Here is a 22,006-nt window from a genome sequence, read left to right as displayed (position 1 = left end):
TTTTACTTCTTATTTGAAGACGTCTACTTTAAATACTCACTTTAGAATAACATATAGCTGCAAAAGCATAGAACATTGAGGGACACTTGGTTTTACATCAAATTTTCAAATGTTGCAAATTATACTGAGGCGTGACGTTATTTGCAAACGATTCCTGATGTGGAAAAAGGATTAGTGGTAGCTGATTTTGCATAAGAAAATAAGGATGGATCTCATACAAAATACATTTCCTTTGCATTTGTTCATCAACTCAAAAATGTCATCCCTGCAGCAAAAACTGATACAAATTGTCATCTCTGAATATTTGAGCTCAATCCTAAAAGTGTGACTTAGATTCTTTTTTCCTTGTTCTGGGAGCATCAAACATGTTTGCAATTAAGACATAATGTTATTTGGACTCGGTGTAAGGGAAATCAGCAAATGATAGAAAATCAACAACAGTTTAATCATTAAAAAAAGGATGTTTTTAAGTAGCTTAAAAAGTAGCTTAGCAGAGGAGCGCATTAATACTTCACTTTTTAGGCACTTGAATGACATTAACCTAAAAACAGAGAGATGACAGGACACCCAACATGCGTAAGATATTGAATTCCTTATTGCATTGTATGAAGTTAAATTTAATTCTATTCCATTTTGTAAATTTCCATTGTTTATGTGTTTCATATTGCTTCACGTTTAGTGGATTTAATTTAAATAACTTACAGATATTGTGTTTTTGAATGTGCCATAGGAATTAAGATGATTGTTTTACGTAGGATCAAATTATGATACAGTTATTAGAAAGGGCAACAAAGGAATTCAACACTAAATCGAATTCTGTGTATAAACACTGATTAGAGGAACTGGCTACATTGGGCTGATGCCATGCTGCAGCTAATGGTAAGAAGGGTACGTCAAGGTTAAGAGTTTTGGTTTCTCTCTTTTTACAGCCGGTGCCAAAGGATGATGTCAGATGCGTGAGCAAAGAGGTTATCGAAGACAGAAGTGCTGTCAGTCTGAAACTCAAGGCATCCTCCAACTGTGTAAGTTCTGTTTCTTATTCTCATATTCGGTGTACAATGAAAATGTTTGGAAGACGTAGCAGGAAGAAAAATATACAAAATAATACAGGTAATAAGAAGGAAATAGCCGAGAGTAAAACAAAGAATCTTAAAATATTCCTGCATACATTTCATCCTGTGCTCACACAAACAACACACTCACAAAACAACCAACTGCACTAGGGAGAAAAATATTCCCTGGATTGGTTTAGTTGCCATTCCCACTGGCAATCAGGCGAACATGAGCTCAACAGGAAATTTTTCCTCATTTTGAAGGCAGTAACTGTTACATCTTAGTGAAGCCCAGGAAATGTCCAAAGATATTTCTGCTGTATGTAATCCAGGGGATGTATGGTGCTATGAGTGCAGAGGGAGTAGGAGCATGATGGGAAGCTCACCGCTACTGTAAAATGAATAATGTAAAGAGACCTCAGGCAGTACTGTGGGTGTGTGTGGGTGTGTTTGTGTTTAGAAATATACATTCTCCAGTGTCTAAGCATAACAGCTGAGTCTACAAAGCTATGTGGAGGTCTGAACCCACTAGATATGGTTTCAGTTAGCTACAGCTCTCATGTAGCCTGAGCAGCAAATGCCTTGTTTGACATTTTAAAAATGACGAATATACTGTAACCAGCAAAATAACATCGGGGGTTCTTGTGCCACCAGTCAAAGACATTTACCAAGGATTTCTGTTTTTTTCTAATCTAGAGCAAATTAAACAGCAACAATGGTTCATGTAAAGTTGATCACAACTGAGCAGTACAGTTTATGCTGCTACAGGATGAAACCGAGATCTGAAATGAACCGTGCTTCAGATCAGAGAGTAAACCTTGCTCACAGGGAGGGACTGAAACAGAGTAGGGTATATAGGCGTTTAACCTTGCGTTATTTAAAGAGTAAAGTATTTCAGTAATGGCATGCGAAGTTCCTGATATGAGACACTGCATATAAAACATTGATGGACCTGCAAAATAAGGTCTTGGCTATCCAGCTAAATATGTAATTGAAAGGCTTATCTAGTGCAGTGCATTCATTTATGGAACTGAACCATTCTGGTGCCACTGCAGGGAAACTGAAATAAAAATTGAATTATCAGATAAGCGTACACATTCCCTGGCTGTCTGTTACGGTGTCCTGCCATCTGTTCCTTTTTGAACTGAGATAAAGGGCTGCTACGGTGTGGTAGATTCTGTTGTTTGGATCAGATTACATGAAAAGGTAGCACACAGAATTGTGATAGCCCTGACTGGATTAAAGACAAAGAGAAATGAAACTGAGCGTGAAGGGATTAGGGAATGAGAGAAAGACTAAAGGTGATACTGAAGGTTTGGTGCTGTGATTTTGAAGGGAGCTAATGATTTGGTATTAGCAATGAATTTCACGTTTATTCTAGATTTTGACATGTGAATACTGTTTCAGTGCTAATTACCTTTTATTTGTTATCTTTTTTGTAGGAGGAATCTAAAGTGAAAATTCAAAGCGTTCTACAAGAGCTATGTAGTGAGGACTGTAAACTAGAGATCTATCAGGAAAACAACTCAGATGAAATCCTTGTGTCTGGGAAATATGTTGAAGGTCAGTACCAATATTTTAATAAGCTCAGTTTGAAATTTGATATTCACTGATGAAGCCTATGATAAGCTTTTTATGTTTCGGCTGGCAGGAGTTATAATTCCTGCAAAATCTGCATTGATGTCATCTTCTTTATTGCCTTAAACAATTTTTAAAGCAAAAATGATCTTGTCCAACAATATAGCACCCTCTGATTATGTCTACCTTGTGACAGTAAAAATACCAACATTTGTGTATTTACAGATGATGTTACAGGCATGACTAACAAGTTCAACAATGACAACATAAAAGACAAGGTAAAGTCCCACCTAGAGTACACTATATTGCAGAAATACTCCACACAAGTGTCAGTATAGTCGTATAATTTGGATGTAGTTTCAGTGCCAATTACCTTTTGTTTTTGTCATTGTGTCATAATGTCACTTTATCTGTTATGGATAGATAAAAATTCAAACCTATGCAATAGCACCAGGGCACCAAAGAGCCACTAAAACTTGACTCATAATCAAACTCGACAGGAAGCTACTCATGGGAAAAATACGAAATACGAAAAGAGTTTGGAGACTTTTTCAAAGGCATCAGGCTGACACTTGGTGTCAAACCCCACAAACAATCCACTTGTCAGCAGCAAAACATTTTTTTCTAATACCTAGGGAACAATATTTGGTTATGGGTGTGCCTGTTACACCCATCTGTTTCTCTGCATTTGTCATACTCTACAGTTCACTCCCTGTTCCAACATACACTGAACAACCTTATAAGCAATTTCCCTCTTTCTGACACATTTCATTTTTCATTATGCTGTCTATCTGCTTACTGGCATCTTTCTGACACTGCTTTGAAGCCAGGAGATGCATTGCAGCAACTATGCATACATTGCCAGAAAGATTGGAGCTGTTTTCCCCCAAAGTCTATCATTACACAAGGCACTGTCACTGGATAATGAAGATCTTTTTCTCCAAGTAAAACAATACAGATATTAAAAACATAACTCCTTCATGGGGCCCACCTCAGTTTCTACAGTGACCTTTTTTCTGCTTTTCTACAAGTGCTGTAATTATGACTGAACACTCAACTAATGTTACTTTGTACACATTTTTATAACCAGACTGATGTGAAGGAGGCTGTTCCTCGCTGGGGAAAGAACTCAAAGTTGGTACTGGTTTCCTTGCTGCTGACTGGCCTGTTGCTGGCTGCACTGCTGGTAGCTGGTTATTACCTCAAGACGCACCGCAAGAACTCAAAAGGAGTCCGACTGGTGGGTAGATTTATTGCTCCAAATCGATGATTTTTAATAGTTGCTTTTCACATGATAGCCACTGTGGGTGCTGTGTTTTAAAAGCAGCAATGAAGTAAATTATAACAGTTATACCAACCTTCCTACCTGGGTTGTTTTTTTTTTAAGAGTAAATAGCTGAAATTAACCTTTGACCTGATCTAACCAAAGTACACAGTGACTGTAAATTTTCCAGAAAAAAAAATGTATATATGGATCTGAGATCACATGTGTTATTATCTTACAGTCAATTCCTGACTTAATAGAGTAAAGCAAGCTAAGGTGGTGCTTTCTCTTGTTTCTTGCCTGGGGGATACAGATGGTTTCATTTTTTGTCTAAAGAACATCACGTACATTACGTATGGTGGCACATCCATGTGATTGCTGGTGTAACAGCTTGTTGATGCTGCGCTTTCAGTCATGGCCACAAACTTCTCACTGACAGAGTAAAAACCATCTCACTTTCAAACTTTGTTTTCGCCAAGAAACATAATAAAGCAATTATGTGTGGAAACTGCAAGGAAATAGCACACACCCTAAGACTGGAGTACTCATTAACTGAGAATGTGCTTATTTAAACAACTCCCACAAAAACCAATCGATTTTCAATTACACACCATGTGGCTTGTATGTTAAAATGTAGCTGGCCTGTGTTAAAACTCTCCTAATCCAGAATAAGTTATGAAATGAAGTCTTGGTTCTGTGCTCTCTCTTAGGCCGAGTCTTTTCAGGTTGATGAGGAGAACCAGGCCAATACACTGGTGTCTGTTGCACCCCTGCCCCAGGAGCCAGTTGATAAGCCCACTGTCAATGGAGAGTCTCCTCCAGAAAATGGGACCAACGCTACTCCCACTACCAATGGACACTCTGCCACCCAGACCCCCGTGGCTGACACAGAGATGTGAATCACGACACCTTCAACCTCTTTTGCCAGTCATCCTGTGGGACCCACTGGTCTCTCATCCTCAGTGTGCAAATTGAGATAAATTCAACAATTTTTCTCTCCTCAATCCATGCCATTCTGAATGATAACAACAACAAAGTCCCTGCTGACAACATAATGACAGCGGGGACTGTTCCTCCAATGTGAAAAGTTTGGGAATACTTACTTTTGCCAAATTCAAGAGACGCTATGCACGCTGACTGACTGGGATTTGTCTTTTGACTTTAATATAGTTGAAACAATCTTTGTAGGATAGTCAAATAATGCCATATATGTCATATAATGTTGATTCGTGACAAAGAAGCAGAAGATGCTTTGTTATTTCAACCAACAATTGTGTTGCAGTGAAACAGTGAAGCCAGGCAGCTGAATGGTGACCAGTTTTTATACCGTTTGACTCGGCTATAAAAAGGACTGACACTCTCCCATCACTTTTTTTTGAAACACTTCTGTATTTGCCATAAACTAAATGGTTTTAGCTTGAATTGACTGAATTGGCTGAATTTTCTTTTTAATACAAGTAATTGTCAAACTGCAATTTAAAAAAAAGAAGCCATATTTCCATTTATTACAGACACCAAAAATCTGTTGACATAACATAAGCATAGATTAAATAGCAACAATCATGATTTTTGGTATCATTGAGGTATAAAAATGTTAATAAGCTATTCATGTCAGTAAATGTCCGCTGAAAATCACACAGTTGCCTCAGTGCTTTAGACTCTAGCCAAGTGAAAAGTTCAAATTTTTTAACTGACCTCTGATCAAAGTTGAATTGTTTCAGAGAACAAAGTGCATTTCTATTTTTGTGGTTGCATGGTTTTCACTAATGTACAGATTGTTTAATTTTTCTTTTCAACAAATCAAGATCTTCTCTACTCTTACCACTGTCTCAGAACATGATGAAGCACAGCAGCAGGTCAATTTTATAGGGAAAAGTGGGAGGAAAACAAATGACACAATGACAAATACAATCGGTGTCATTGCACACGTCAGTTCAGCATTCCCAAAGCTGCTCTTATCACCTTGTTGATAGACACGTACACATTTTGTGCTTCTCTTTTAAATAACTGGCTTCTTTTTTTGATATACTACACGTGTAAATACGTTTGCTTTCTCTGTTAGTAGTGCCTGTGTCTGATTTATAAACTGTGATTCTTGACAATATCACTGCAGGCTGTTTTCAGCCGAGTTGTGTTTTTCTTTCCTTTTCTTTGTTTTTACTTGATATATGAATAGAAACATTTCATGATTTAAAATTCACAACACCTCCAGTCCCATACTTTTTTTTTTTTTTTTTTAAAAAAGCAGAGTTGTTTTTAGGTGACTTGACATTTATTGTAACTCCTATCTGCCTATCTCTAACCTTGTGGAAATCTTAAAACAAGGCTTACCTCCTTACTTTCCTTTTGGTGTGTCTGCTTTTTTTATCTCTCCAAGTTGAAACTTAACAGACTCTACATATGCCTCTGTATTATAAGTAATACAACACATATCCACACTGGAATATTCACAAACATTTCGGAAATAATGGAAATAATCAACGACTGGATTAAGGACTTGCATACTCCAGACATGTGTAACACACATACGCTTTAGTGCGGACTAATGGATGGTGCAACAAAGAATGTGATTTTTAAGATGTGGAGTTGTACTGTACATCCTCAGTTTCTAGTCTCTTATTAGTAAGCTAGCTACTACACTCAAAACAATTATTCTTGGCCCTCATAAACAGCGATAAAAGTGAAATGCCGCTGAAATTTATAAATATACTTAAAAATAAAAGTAAGTAAATTAATTAGATCAGATTCCATTAAAATGTACTATTTTACATTTGGTTAACAAAATTAATTGGGTGCAGTTAGCTCAGTTTAAAACATAGTTTTTGAGCACAAATGTCCAGTTCAGGCTTTTTAGTTTATAGGCTGTTTATATATTTACTTCCATCTACACTAAATTAGCACAAACTTGTTTTTCAATATGCATCTTGGAGGACACAATTATCTTGATTGTTACTCTAAAACTGACTATATTACAAATGTAAACATGAACAAATTTAAAAGAACATGAAAAGGAATGTGGCACTGTGAATACATTATGCAAGGTTCTCAGTCATGCTACCTAAATGCAAATCAATATTTTGACTAAGGCAGTGCAGAAAATAGCCTGTATGACTAAATGCTGAAGTGTAAATTTCCATAGTGAAAAACACAAATGAAACATTCAAAACATATCATTAGCAGACTGCACAGATTAATAGTCCTGAGTTTGCATGTAAGGTACAAGGAGAGAATACTTCCATCATTACACACACAATGTTAAATACTTTTCAATCTCAAGATTGAGATGTTTTTATATTCTTCTCTTTTTTATGTAATTTTTTGAATTATGCTGTCTCAAAAGTTAATGCATGCCTTACACAACTTATAACAGAAAGCTTAATGCTAAGAAGCTGGGACTGACAGGACAGTTTCAACACCAGATGAGGATTCAACTTCCCACAACGAAGGGCACAAACATGCCCCTTCTTTAGAATTAATACCCAGTGTTCTTATCCAGGGTGTAAGTTGATAACACAAAATATTGCCACAATCCATAAAATCATTACTTAAAACGTATGTACATATATACATATATGTACATATTACATAACTATATTACATACATTTACGTAATACCCTTATTTGTAACTTCCCTCAATTAGTACACCTGTGCATTTTCATAACAGCCTACAATGCATTGTAATTGGATGCTTGCTGCTCCTTCAAGTTCCTTAAAACCCCTGATAGGACAAGGTCATTCCACAGTAGGGAACTCTCTAGTACACTCAAGATGAAGATAAGTGCTCTCAGATTCCTCATTCTCACAGTTCTGTTCAAACTGGCCCTTGGTGTCCTCCCTGGGCACAATCATTATGTCAGCATAAAAATGACTTGGTCAGACGCCAGAACATATTGCAGAGAGCACTACACTGATCTGTCTTCAATCAACAATCAGGAAGAAGAAGATGCACTGCTTCAACTTTCTTCTCTTGTTCATTCAGATTCAGAGGAAAAGGATAATGTATCACTTCAACAAGACAGTTGGATTGGCCTCTACAGTGATGACCATGACACTTGGAAGTGGTCAGGAGGAACAAAGGCATCTTTCTTCAACTGGACAAAATGGAATAATGCAGCCCGAAACACAAAATGTGCTGTATTCAGTCAAGCTGGCTGGCTTAAAAAGGACTGTGAGAACAAATTCAGCTTCTTCTGTTTTCACAACAACATGGTGTTGGTGAAAGAAAACAAAACGTGGGAGGAAGCACTCGATCACTGTCGCAGCCAGAACATGGAACTGGTCAGTTTACTTTCCAGGACAGCACTGGGTCAAGCCCTGCAAACAAGCAAGGCAGCGGAGACTGACCATGTGTGGATCAGCCTGCGCTACCTAGCTGGCACCTGGCTGTGGGTGGATAGGGCCATTGACGACCAGCAGTCTAGAATCCAACAGGAGCTGCCTCAGTGTCCCACCTGGACTCACCGTTGTGCAGCCTTCTCACTGAGGAAGCAGCGTTTGGACAGCTGGGACTGTGCAGACAGGCTGAACTTTGTCTGCTACTGTAAACGTTTCCATCTGTTGTAGGATAAACTGTGTCAGTGCAGTGTGATATACATATAATCTATACTACGAAATCACATATCAGCTCATATAGATATATCTATGGCTTTACAAACATAAATGGATTATGTTGTTCTAAAATGTAACGTGCATGTAAATTGTGATGACAAAATAGTCATCAAAGTCAGTTTCAATACTTACTAAATTCCATGAAATATAAGTTGATAGTTGTTTGTTCATTGCTGTTTTGAACTTTTTTGTTTATGTGTTGTAACATTCCAGATTTCGGGATAAATAAAGTATATCTTCTCCTGTTATGTTGCCTTACCACGATTGCTTGCTTAGTATTTCCATTTTTTTTTTATTACCAACAAATTAGAACTGGGAATGGAGGGAGATTATTTCTATAAGTATATCTAAGGCTACTTTGAAAAAGAGCCGTAATAAAGTTCTGGCCACTTTGAATCCTATCTGTATTTATGCTACTGACTCAATTAAATGCTGATAGCACATAAAATAATATAGTAAAAAGTAAAGACAAAATGGGAAAGTTTTAAATTCCAGTCCAGCACCAAATGATTAGGCATATCAGTAAGCCAGTAACACTAGCTTATTAATATAAACAAGCACAAAAAAAATTTAACTTCAGCAACAATTTTCATACTCATTTTGTCAAAGTCACAGGAAGACACATGAGAAAGGCAAAGAAGTTGCATGTGGGTCTGGAGCCACACATTTAAGACTTTAAACAAAGAAGTAAAATAAACTACTTCTTTGTATTCTTTAAAGTTATTGAACACTCCACCACAAAAACTGATGACTTTAAATGTGCAGTAAAGTGAGAGGACAGTTCCACTAACACAGATAAAATCTTTTATCAAGCTCGAGAGCTCATTTAATATTTTAATGCTTGTATAATTTTCAACTGGACTCTCTGAACAATTCATGTAAAAGTAACACAATTTTTAAGCTTGATAGAAAATGCCCCCAAAACAGTTCAATCCCAGATGAGACCAGATTGAGGAAAATGGTATGTGAGAGATAAGTACATATTTCTATCTGTATCTTCATATTCACATTCAGTATATTAAGACAAAAGAAAATCAGTGACTATTGAAATTTTATGTACAAAGGCAGAAAAATACACAATTTCTGACTCACTACTTGATGTCTTCTCATTATTTGATCTTACTGGGTAACACAGATAGCTGGAAATACTATACGTTCAGCATGAGCTTGGCTCGGCATGCACTGAGCTTTAAAATCACAACCTCGGATAAAAAAAAACAAAAAAATAAACATATGCATATTATACTATGTAGTTTATCATTTAATTTAAAAAAAAGGTCAAATTTCTAAAGTAGTGCATGAAAAACTAAGTACACCTCAAGATTCAACAACTTGTCGAACCACCTTTTGCAACAATAACACTTTACCTTTTCTCCAGGACTTTAACAGTCTTGCACATTGTTGTGTAATGGTCTCACATTTAATCTAGAATACTTTAATATATAGAGGAGTTCGTGGTCAATTGACTGACTGCAAGTTGCCTGGACCTTTAGTATCACTGAGGTATAAAAAATGTTGCCAGGCTATTCATGTTATATAAATTTGACATAAAAATGACATAGTTGCTTTAGTGCTTTAGACTTTAGCCTAGGAAACAACAAAACCCCTTTAACTGAACACTGGTCATAGTTTAATTGCTTTAGACTGACAAATATTTATTCTGTTTTTATGGTTGCATTAATGCACAGCTGATGTTTTTTTTAACATATTCAATATTTTTCTGTACTTTCCAACTGCATAGGAGAAAGTTCAATTTTTATTTTAATTAATCCACCTATTCCTTAGCTGAATTTTTATATGCAGTTTTTGTGCAAAAAAAAAAAAGTCCAGTGTTAACCTTGCAGTATGCTTACACATTTACTTCCATCTATAATAAATTTCCAAAAACATATTTTATCCCTAATGTTATCGCAGTCAATACAATAGTATTTGACAAAAATGGAATAACTAAAATTCTCCTTTTTCTCCCTGTTATTAAGAAGAAGAAAAAGGATTCTAGTTATTCCATATTGATCAAATTCTTCAAAATAAAGGCAATGTCAAAGAACATTTAAAAGAATAAAGGAGTTTAACAGTGGTCCTGTGATTACATTATGCAGGGTTCTCAGTCATGCTACCTAATGAAATGCAAATCAATATTTTGACTAAGGCAGTGCAGAAAGCAGCCTGCATGACTAAATGCTGTAGTGTAAATTTTCATAGTTAAAAGCACAAATGAAAAATTCAAAACATATCATTAGCAGACTGCATGGATTAATAGTCCTGAGTTTGCATGTGAATTACACGGAGGGCAACACAAAACACACTACTTTCAATCATTTTCAGTCTCACCAGTTTTTTTCTGTTAAAATTGAATGTTTTTTATTTATCTAACACATTTATGTTTTCTGAAAAGTTAAGGGAAGGCTAACAGAGTTTTAGAAACCTGATGTCTGCAAAACAGCTTAATGCTGAGAAGTTAACCCTGGTTGATAGGCTAGTATCAACACCACATTCGAATCCAAGAAGCAAAATCTGCGTATTAAAAAACAAACAAACAAACAAACAAAAACTTCTGCGCAACTAATTAATGCCATAATTTCCCAGAGAGGGCAGAATGATACCATTTTTTTTCTATTATCAGTCCTGAATGAGTAGCACAGATGACTGGGAAAATTTTAAACAAAGTCAAACTCCTTATAATCATTAGTTAATACTTTCCATGCAGCCTTATTTGTGAATGCCATCAATTAATTTCAGTACACCTGTGCATTTTCATACCAGGCTAAAATGAACTCTGATTGGATGCTTGCTGCTTCTTCAAGTTCCTTAAAGTCCCCAACAGAGTTAAGTCATTCCACAGTAAGAAACTAACATCCACTCAACATGAAGATAAGTACTCTCAGATTGCTTATTCTTATGGGTCTCTTCAAGATGACCCTCTGCACCTACTTTGGTATTCATTATTATGTCAAAGATCGAATGACTTGGTCTGATGCCAGAAAATACTGCAGAGATGAATATACTGATCTGTCATCAATCGGTAACCAGTATGAAGAGTGTCAGGGACCAAGCAGTAAAGCATAAAGGACACAGGTGTTTAATTCAAAAAAGGGGGTTTTATTGACCCAAAAAATATGAAAATATATTTAACAAAGCCAAAACTTAAATAGGCAGACCAATAAAAGAGGTCAACTCAATAGACTAAACTGAAGATAATAATTAACAAAACCTCAAACAAACATAAGATAAACTGACCTGCTGAAATGACACACGGGGGAACTTAAATACCGGTTTAGCTAAACCAAATGACACACACGGGGGAAAACAAAATGGCTGCCATATAAGCAACTAATACAAAACAATTAAACAAACATGAAACACCCCCCAGACAATGAAGCATGTGGTGCAATCCAATTAGGCCGTCATTAGTACTTCAGGTCTACCAGCCCTTTGCCACACCTTTTGCCAGACGGAGAAGCCAACTCCCAGGTAACTCAAACAAAGAAAGATGTATTAATATAACATAAAACAGAACTTTGACCTTGCAAGGTTAATATGTGTGCACCCATATAAACATTGGAAGGTGTGATAGAAAAATAAATACATTTAATAAAGAAACAATATTGAACAATAGATTAGACTATTTTAAAGTAGTGACTGTAAATTAAACTAAAGTGAATCAACGGGTGGTGAGGTGTGGAGCTTACCATGTGTGGCATGCCATCACACACCTCCCCTCTTCAGAGCTCTCGCTGGAACAGCGAGAGAGATAGTCAGCAGTAAGGTTCTCCTTGCCTGGTACATGGTGGACAGTGAATCGGAATGGCTGTAAGGCCAGGTACCAGCGGGTAATTCGCCCATTTGTGTCCTTCATCTGCTCAAGCCACTGGAGTGCTTTGTGATCAGTTTCCAAGGTGAAGTCTCTTCCCAGTAGATAGTAGCGGAAGGAGTCCAGGGCCCACTTGATCGCTAAGGTCTCTTTCTCTACTGTGGAATACCGAACTTCACGTGGAAACAGTTTCCGGCTGATGTAAGCCACTGGATGGCGGCCTTCCCTGGTTTCCTGAAGGAGGACAGCTCCCAGGCCCCGATCTGAAGCATCAGTCTGTAATATGAACGGTTCATCAAAGTTGGGACTGTACAAAACCGGTTGCTTACTTAGTGACTGTTGGATGTCATGAAACGCTGCCACTGCCTCCTCTGTCCACTGGATGTGATTGGGAGAACGTGATCCCGTCAGGTCTGTGAGCAGAGCTGCCCTGTTGGAGAACTGAGGGATGAAACGACGGTAGAAACCTGCCATGCCCAAAAAGGATCTCAGCTGCTTCCTTGTTTGGGGCAGGGGGGATGATTCCATGGCCTCGATTTTGCTGACCTGTGGCCTGATAACCCCCTTGCCGATGACATGGCCCAGGTATTCTGTCTCAGCAGCGGCGAAAACACACTTTGACGTATTCACCGTCAACCCAGCTGAGTGCAAGTGGTCCAGAACAGTTCGCAGGTGTTCCACATGCTCCTCCCAGGTGTTGCTGTGGATAACAATATCATCCAAGTAAGCAGCAGCAAAGTCAGAGCAGTCATGTAATACCTGATCCATTAGCCGTTGGAAAGTTGCTGGAGCTCCATGTAATCCAAATGGCAAGACTGTAAATTGGAAAAGCCCCCATGGTGTTCTAAATGCTGTGAACTCTCTGGACCGTTGAGTGAGTGGGACCTGCCAGTAACCCTTACACAAATCTATTGTGGTCAGGTACCTTGCTTTTCCCAGACGTTCAAGTAGATCATCAATTCTTGGTGTTGGGTAGGAGTCAAACATGGATACGGAGTTCAGGTACCTGAAATCAATGCAGAACCTCATACTCTCATCCCTTTTGGGTACCAAGACCACAGGGTTGCACCATTCGCTTTTAGATCTTTCAATGATCCCTAGGGATAGCATCAAGTCAATTTCCTTCTTCAATGAAGGCAGAAGACGTTCTGGGATCCTGTAACTCAATCGTCTCACAGAGGCACCTTCTCGTACCACAATATCATGTTCGACAATGTCAGTTCTCCCTGGATTCTCTTGAAAGACTGCTGATTTACACATTTCTCTCACCTGCTGCTGCTTGTCCTCTGGGAGATGGCTGAGATCATAATCCAGAGAGCCAGCAGGTGGTAGATATTGCTCATCTGCTTCATCTTCTTCAGGCACTCGCCGTATGAGCATTGCATCCGCCTTGTGTTCAATACGCACCACCCACTCCTTCAGAAGGTTTATATGCAAGACCTTGCTGGGGCGCAACTGCCCTGGGGTGGACACCTCATATGTGGTGGGTCCCAGCTTCCTCATAACTTCAAATGGCCCCTGCCACTTTGCCAGCAATTTGTTGTTGTCACTGGGGAGGAGCACGAGCACCTTTTGTCCTGGTTCAAACGAACGCTGACGAGCAGATTTATCATACCAAGACTTCTGCTGCTGCTGGGCCTCCACCATATGTGATTGAGCAAGTTCACTCATTTTCTCTAACCGTTCTCTCATCTGAATGACATAAGACAAAATGTTATTGGGTCCCTCCTCCGCCTTGTCTCCCTCCCAGATCTCCTTTAACAGAGTTAGAGGGCCACGAACCTCATAACCATACAACAGCTCAAAAGGGGAAAAACCTGTGGAGGCTTGGGGGACTTCTCTATAAGCAAAGAGTAGATATGGCAGCCATTGATCCCAATCATTACCACTGTTGTTGACAAACTTTCTGAGCATCTGTTTCAATGTCTGGTTAAAGCGTTCTGTCAGCCCATCAGTTTGAGGGTGGTATGGTGAAGTTCTCAGACTCCGGATACCCAACAACTGATAAACTTGCTTTAACAAAGTAGACATGAAGTTAGTGCCTTGATCAGTTAGTATTTCTCGTGGAAACCCAACTCTTGCAAAGAACTGCACTAAACAAAATGCAATGGGCTTGGCCTTTATAGATTTTAAAGGGAACACCTCAGGATATTTTGTGGCATAATCTGTTACAACAAGCATGTAACGATTTCCTGCTTTGCTCCTCTCAACAGGCCCTACAATATCCATTCCAAGACGCTCAAAAGGAGTGCCGATGACAGGGAGAGGTTGGAGTGGAGCTCTATGGGGGATTTTGGTAGATGTTATCTGACACTGTGGGCAACTTTTACAAAACTGAGCCACATCTTTGCTAAGACCGGGCCAGTAGAAATGATGTTTGATGCGAGCTGTGGTCTTGTGTTTACCAAGATGGCCAGCCCACGGAATAGAATGCCCCAAGGTGAGAATGGCGTTTCTCACCTTCTGGGGAACCACCAGCTGCAGCACCGACCCCTGCTGACGATAGAGAATGTCATTTTGCAAGATGTACTCGATGTACTCACTGTTGAGAACCTGTTCCACTCCAGGTTCCTTTTCTTTGGCCTTCTGGAAAAGAGATATTAAAGATTGATCAGATTTTTGGAGTTCAGCAATTTCAGTTGGAATAGTAAACCCTAGGGGTGACGATGTTGGCTCAGCGTCTGTTAGTGTCTGCACAGGTGAAAATTGGAATTTCTCCTGCCTTCTTTGTCTGCGGGTCTTCCGTGGCTTCACCACAGTTGGTTCAAACTCCTCATCAAAGAAAGGCAGGGCACTCAGGGTCTCAGAGTAGGTACTGACTTGCTTAGCCTGAGCTCTGGTAACGGCTACATTGCACTCCTCAGTCTGCTCAGACTCCAACAAATCAAAAAGCACAGGAAGGTCACGCCCTAACACGGCAGAGTAAGGCAAACTGCTCACAACACCCACATTCAGCAGATACATCTGGTCCTGAACTTTAATGTAGATGTCAGCTGTCGGATATCTTTTCTCATCTCCATGGACACAACAGATTGAAATTGTATCACTGGTGCGAACAATATTAGGTGGAGCAAAATCTGAGTGAATAAGGGACCGAGAACTGCCAGAGTCAAGAAGGGCATTGAGTAGAACCCCATTCACTTCAATCAGACTCATTTTGATGGATTTGTCACTCTCCTGCTCAGGATCAACATTAGAACGGGGGGCAAAGCACATTTGTACCATTTTAGCAGAATTTCTTGGGCACATAGGTTTTGTATGGCCCTCTACTCCACAAAGATAACAAATGAGCTTCTTACCGGAGGCCTTCGGTGGTCTAGTGGTAGACTGAGGGGTCTTACTGGTGCTTGTATTTGCTGAATCCAGATGGTTTTGCTGAGGTATCTTCCGAGTGTCCCTCGATGCCTTCCATGCATTATGGCTCCATGCTTGCCCCTTCTTTCTGGCAGCAACAAAAACATCAGCTAACCGAGCCGCTTCCATTGCTGAGCCAGGGTTATGTTCTCTGATCCAAACCTGAAGCTCAGGAGATAGCATTCTGAGAAACTGCTCCAAGATTATAGTTTCACCAATGTCATGAATAGTTTTACGCTTTGGCTGGATCCATTTCCCATAAAGCTCCTTCAGTCTCGCATATAGCTCACGAGGGCTTTCATCTGGTTGAACGTCCAGGGATCTGAATCTTTGCCTATATGTTTCAGGGTTAATGTCATATTTTGACAGAATAGCTGATTTCACTTTATCATAGTCTAATGAATCATCAATGTCCATGTGAACATAGGCACCTCTAGCTTTGCCAGTGAGCAAGGGTATCAAACGAAAAACCCAATCTGATTTCTGCCATCGATAAGCTGTAGCCATACGTTCAAATGTGATCAGGAAATGTTCTATATCATCAGCTTCAGTTAATCTTTCCAATCTGCCCTCTATTTGTAGGGGAAACTGAAATGCTGGTGAAATGGCTGGATTGGAATTAGTCATAACTGGTTCAGCCTGGGCCTGCTGAGCAGAGGAAGAAGGATGAATATCAGACTCTAATGGTTCAGAGCGAGCCTCTGCAGAATCTGATGGTGATGTTCTGACTTGGATTTCTGACTGCAGAAGTCTAAACTGATGTTGAAGGGCTTTAAATCGCTGTTCTTGTCGTGCATTTAACTCACTCTGTTTTGCATCCCGGACGTCCTGTTGTCCCATGTGAGCATGTAGCATATTGACTAGATCAGACAAAGTAGGCTCCTTTTCCACTCTCTCCACAACTTCAGTGACTTCTGAGGCTCCATTTTCCTCCTCTTCGCAGGTTTGCTGAGCAGATCCCTTTTTCTTTTCATTCTTGCCACCACGATGCATTTTTCTTCCTCATGGGGAAAAACAGAAGAAAGGGGAAAAAAAAGAAAAAGGACCTGTGTCCAATACTGGATGATCCCACTGCTGCCACCAATTGTCAGGGACCAAGCAGTAAAGCATAAAGGACACAGGTGTTTAATTCAAAAAAGGGGGTTTTATTGACCCAAAAAATATGAAAATATATTTAACAAAGCCAAAACTTAAATAGGCAGACCAATAAAAGAGGTCAACTCAATAGACTAAACTGAAGATAATAATTAACAAAACCTCAAACAAACATAAGATAAACTGACCTGCTGAAATGACACACGGGGGAACTTAAATACCGGTTTAGCTAAACCAAATGACACACACGGGGGAAAACAAAATGGCTGCCATATAAGCAACTAATACAAAACAATTAAACAAACATGAAACACCCCCCAGACAATGAAGCATGTGGTGCAATCCAATTAGGCCGTCATTAGTACTTCAGGTCTACCAGCCCTTTGCCACACCTTTTGCCAGACGGAGAAGCCAACTCCCAGGTAACTCAAACAAAGAAAGATGTATTAATATAACATAAAACAGAACTTTGACCTTGCAAGGTTAATATGTGTGCACCCATATAAACATTGGAAGGTGTGATAGAAAAATAAATACATTTAATAAAGAAACAATATTGAACAATAGATTAGACTATTTTAAAGTAGTGACTGTAAATTAAACTAAAGTGAATCAACGGGTGGTGAGGTGTGGAGCTTACCATGTGTGGCATGCCATCACAAAGAGGAATTATTCATCAGTTACATTTCCTCTTCGGAATCGGTACAAAAAGGTACCTGGATTGGTCTCTACCAGGATGACAGTGATAACTGGAAGTGGTCAGGGGGGACAAATGCATCTTTCTTCAACTGGGATCCACAGGACCCTATAGATCCTAATAACAGATGTGTTGTAGAAAGCCAAGCTGGCTGGCATAAAAAGAATTGTGAGGACAAGTTCTTCTTCTTCTGCTTTCAGAGCCACCTGGTCCTGGTGAAAGAAAACAAGACGTGGGAGGACGCACTCGAGCACTGTCGTATAAAGGGCATGGAACTGTTCAGCTTGCGCTCATATTCTGATCTGATTCAAGTCATGGCGACAAGCAGAACAGCCGAAACCAACAACATGTGGACCAGCCTCCGCTACCTAGCTGGCAACTGGCTTTGGGTGGATCGTATCCTTGCTGAGCACCAGGCCAAGAACCAAACCCAGATGCCTCAGTGTCCCACCTGGACTCACCGCTGTGGGGCCCTCTCACTGGATGAGCAGCACTTGGTCAGCTGGGACTGTGCAGACAGACTCAACTTTGTCTGCTACAATGGAGCTTGAATATTTGCAAAAATTCAATGCTGTAGTTTGCTACACATATAATCTTTATTATAAAATGCATATTTGCGTTGATAACGATATATTCAAGTCTTTGCAAAAAAGATAGATAGCAATCATTATTGTGAAGTGTTTTTGATTCAACTGTAATGCACATATAGAATCTAGAATTTCCCTTATATAAAATTAAATAGTTAACTGCCTTTATTCTAGGACCTTCCATTGTTTTCTTTCCTCATCATGTTAATTACTTCCAAAAAAGATTGTTATGTTCAAATAGATAATAAACACTCTTAAAAGACACTGTATGTTTAACATACAAAATTTAACAAAACGCTAGACATGACATGTTACCTTCTGCTCATTTCTTGGTCTGTGGTACCCTGAAGATGGTATACTTGGTATCTCAGATGAGAGAAAATCCACCGATAGTCTAGCTCATAAGCTTTTTTTAATGTATTTCAATCAACACTGATTGAATAATTTCTGATATATTCTCATTTCACTTGAGTTAGTTTTGCAAATACACTAGATTTTAGTTGATATTTCAGTGCTTTCTTATTTTTAGTTTGGTTTACTAAAAGTTTAAATGCAGTTTTAGTTAACAAGTGACCTGACAGTGTCCAGATACACTGGAGAGCGGGCTTGCATGTGTGAAAAGCCTGACTTCATATGTGTTTTAATGTGCAGCCACAGTAAATTAACCACTGCTGTCATTCTGATGTGACCTTTATCAGCCCTTGTTGTTACATGCTGACAGCCCTTACATGCCTACTGTAATGGTTCACTTACCCAGCCTGCCGGGCTTCACTCCTCCATTGTCTGTGCTGCTGCTGTAAAGCCGTGAGGGTGGAAAGGTTAGTGGAGTGTTGCCTGGCAGCAGATCAGCAATGACTCTGAAGAAGACCACATCAGTCCATCATTGCACATATCAAAACATGTTAAATGTCAGTGCTTTTACACTTACTTAAAATCTCTCATTCTAGCTCGCAGTCAAACCCAAAGTTTATATCCTGTTTGATTTAGTTTAATTTAGTTTAGATTTAAAGAAGCTACAATAAATTAGTTTGTGCTTGATGTCTTTGTAATTTAATGTGACAGCTGTCCTATAAACATAACACAATGTGCAAAACCAACCTATATTTTCCACTCTGTGGATGACCTAACAAGGGATGAGAAACCAGGACCAGTAGTCCCTTTGGTGTGCCAAAGTGTTCAACCTGTTCCACTATATAGAAGAAAATGTGCAATAATTGCAAAGAAGGAATATATAAGTTTGTATGTAGGTGTGTACGTATTTTGTGTTGAGAGTTGGTAAGAATGGTGACATCAATAGAGTTACTGTAAGAACTGCCAACTATATGTTGAGCAGGAGTCTGAATCATCACCACAGTTTTACTCACTTTTTAGGTCATAAAGCTCAAAAGTGCACTTATTTTTCTAAAGAAACCCCAGGCTGCTACGGATAGAATGAATTAATTAAATGTGAATGTTTTCAGATTGTACTTAATCTTCTGAACATTTAAAGAAAGCAAAACTATTTATTTTTCAGGTTATTGGACAGTAGCTTCAGTGTTCCCATCTACAACATATCAAAACTGAAATCAGTTTGATACCACTGAGCTAGCCTTTCAGATGATAGCTGTGTCTCCATCTACTGGGAATTTGTCATTCAGTCAATTATCATGCTGCTCTTAAACAAGAACTAATATCAAACTCAGAGAGGTAGCTGCCCTGGTAACACTACTGAGACTAAAACAGATTTGTTCTCTTACAAATTAATAATATTTTTCACTTTTTCTCAAAAACAAGAACATAATTCGGAAGGTGTAATAAAAATCTAAGTAACCGAGTCTAATCAAACAGCTACCACTTTAAACACACATACCAGGTTGGCTTTGTTTGTCTGTGTAAGAGTGGGAACTTTAATTACTTTGATAACTGGTCTCAGCTGCCATAAATATCTCACCAAAACACAAGCTACATGACATAACAATTACCGTAAAGTGCAGTGAAGTGAAGCAGTGAATCACGTCAGAGTAATCGTTGCTACGGGATTTGTGACGTTTACCGCCTAAATTAGAATGAACGTCTTCTTCGGTCTGATAATAACCTAACTATACAAACTGCAGTAGCTCCAAAGGCAGATACAGAATCACACAGTCTACGGTTTTGTTTTTACCATTTGAGCAGCTCCTTGCCCGAATCTTGGTATAAAGAAATATAGCATGTTTATAGGATAGAAATCATCTGTTACTCACAAAAGATGTATAGTGAATGTCTAGAATTTCACTTCTGATATAGTATAATCCACCCATAAAAATAACCTCACGGTACCAAGTCACTATTTCATGAATATGGTGCCATCTATTGTGACACAATGGTCATTGCAATGTAGACGATTGTTTTTCTGGGGTTTTTTTTGTAACCTTACAACTTACTGCAGGATCAGTTATGTTACAAAACATTTTAGGAGGTCCCTTTACGAAGAAGAAAAAAGGGGTGGGAGGGGTGGCTTTAGTCTTATTAAGAGAGTACTTCAAATCACAAGGCCATTAAATTAAGCATTCTATATAATTTGATGCGGATGTTAATATAACTTCGTCTGTGTGTAGCAGCTATGAAATATATTACTTAAAATGATCATGGTTCATATCTTTTTAACCATTTAAAATGTAAGCAATTATTGCCTGATCAAGTATAAACCAAGTCCACTTTCGTGCGACATTAGCGGGAGTAGGGCAGAAGAAAACAATTTTTGAAAAGCTATATAATTTAAACAGAAATGCGCCCCACCCCCAAAGGTAAAGTGTACCAGCAATTTCTACTCTTTATATCTAAAATGATAAATATCCTTTATATGTTCTACTTGCTGTTTTCATTTTTTTCGTAACAGGCTCTCGTCACGACATCTGGTATCTGCGTCAGTGGGAGGTAGTTTACGGTAAAACGGCGACCATTACCATGTGATTTCACCGATGTTTGTAAACATGCGTCAGCCACATGTGATTCTGGCGATGAGGAAAGAGTCTCCAGCCGCTCGGCCAATCAGGAACCGGGGGAGTGTCAGGGGCGGGGTTCTCGTCTTGCGCTATGGAAAATCGTTAGGGGAATACACTGTGATAACGCGCGCTCTGAGATTGATAATGGCGACAGTAACGTCGAAACCTGAATCAGATGGACTGATCGTTCAGCGAGGACCGGGTCTGAGTGCCACCGGCCGGGAAGTGAGTGACACTCCTTCGCCACGGGAGGAAGACAGGCTTGGGATAAACACGTAAGTTATTTATGCTATTACATGGCCAAAGCGACATAATACTGCGTATGTTGCGTAGAGAATACCACTATGTAATTCATAACCACTGGATTGCTGGATGAAAAGGTAAGAATAAAAGCCCAGGGGTGCTGTCGTGAGAGTGTAAAGAATGACGAAAGAAAATAAAAGTCTTGCTTTCACAGTCTTATAGGCTAGGACGCGGAGGCTTGATGGCAAAAAGCGGTTTTAAACACTTTTGTGAAATCACGGTGCTTCATCATCGATATGACAACAGGTAAATTAAACTGCGTCAGCGCGAAGTCCGACAAGCCACTTGAAATCCAGTGGGAATTTCCGCTGCGATGTTTGAACGTGCTGCGAAGGCATGACAGCGTAGTTGAGCTCATTCCGAAACTTGACTTGTGACTGTTTTTAACGTTAAAATGAGGATGTAAACAAAGCGTGGTGTCGACAAGGATGGCGTGTCGAGGAAGAGCTCCGAATAGGATGCTGCGCAAGAGATGGATAGTGCGTAATCCTGTTGTGGGAGAGGACGATGTTACGCAGTTCGTATTGGCACGATCCTTAAACAGCCAGTGGCCTCATTTTTCATTGTGTTGTCATCATTAAAGTGCAGTTTTGAATAAAGACTAGCGTACATATACGTGTTGTGCTCTTATTTGGGGGATTTGAGAGGAAATAAAAACTTGAGCGTTTAGTAAGCAACACAATGGTGACGCAG

The 22,006-nt window shown here is 39.2% G+C and overlaps 2 protein-coding genes and 1 long non-coding RNA gene across 6 annotated transcripts in view; 2 read left to right on the top strand and 1 right to left on the bottom strand.

Moving 5' to 3' along the window:
- Positions 1-6,118, top strand: part of LOC146518027 (uncharacterized) — a 17,255-nt gene extending 11,137 nt beyond the window's left edge. The window contains exons 4-8 of the mRNA XM_085159969.1: positions 930-1,022; positions 2,495-2,615; positions 2,856-2,908; positions 3,721-3,870; positions 4,605-6,118. Of these exons, the coding sequence (XP_085016095.1) occupies positions 930-1,022; positions 2,495-2,615; positions 2,856-2,908; positions 3,721-3,870; positions 4,605-4,793 (606 nt within the window). The 3' untranslated portion in view covers positions 4,794-6,118. The remainder of the gene's footprint in view (positions 1-929; positions 1,023-2,494; positions 2,616-2,855; positions 2,909-3,720; positions 3,871-4,604) is intronic.
- Positions 147-22,006, bottom strand: part of LOC146518026 (uncharacterized) — a 26,603-nt gene continuing 4,743 nt past the window's right edge. The window contains exons 2-4 of one of the 4 annotated variants that reach the window (XM_085159962.1): positions 18,801-18,904; positions 16,475-17,672; positions 147-15,830 (exon numbers count right to left, since the gene is read on the bottom strand). In XM_085159962.1, coding sequence (XP_085016088.1) covers positions 12,189-15,830; positions 16,475-16,516 — 3,684 coding nt within the window. In that variant the 5' untranslated portion in view covers positions 16,517-17,672; positions 18,801-18,904 and the 3' untranslated portion in view covers positions 147-12,188. Of the gene's footprint in view, positions 15,831-16,474; positions 18,905-19,896; positions 20,003-20,269; positions 20,933-20,971; positions 21,078-22,006 lie in introns of those variants that run through there. The other 3 variants (XM_085159961.1, XM_085159964.1, XM_085159963.1) reach the window with 3 other exon arrangements.
- LOC146518025 (uncharacterized) overlaps positions 21,170-22,006 on the top strand; it is a 12,715-nt gene continuing 11,878 nt past the window's right edge. The window contains exon 1 of the long non-coding RNA XR_014874142.1: positions 21,170-21,285. This is a non-coding gene — a long non-coding RNA (uncharacterized LOC146518025). The remainder of the gene's footprint in view (positions 21,286-22,006) is intronic.

This window comes from Neolamprologus multifasciatus, chromosome 5, assembly GCF_963576455.1.
Source record: "Neolamprologus multifasciatus chromosome 5, fNeoMul1.2, whole genome shotgun sequence".
NCBI lineage: Eukaryota > Metazoa > Chordata > Actinopteri > Cichliformes > Cichlidae > Neolamprologus > Neolamprologus multifasciatus.
The sequence above is the reverse complement of the archived record's forward strand: the minus strand, read 5'-3'. Positions and strand labels throughout refer to the sequence as shown.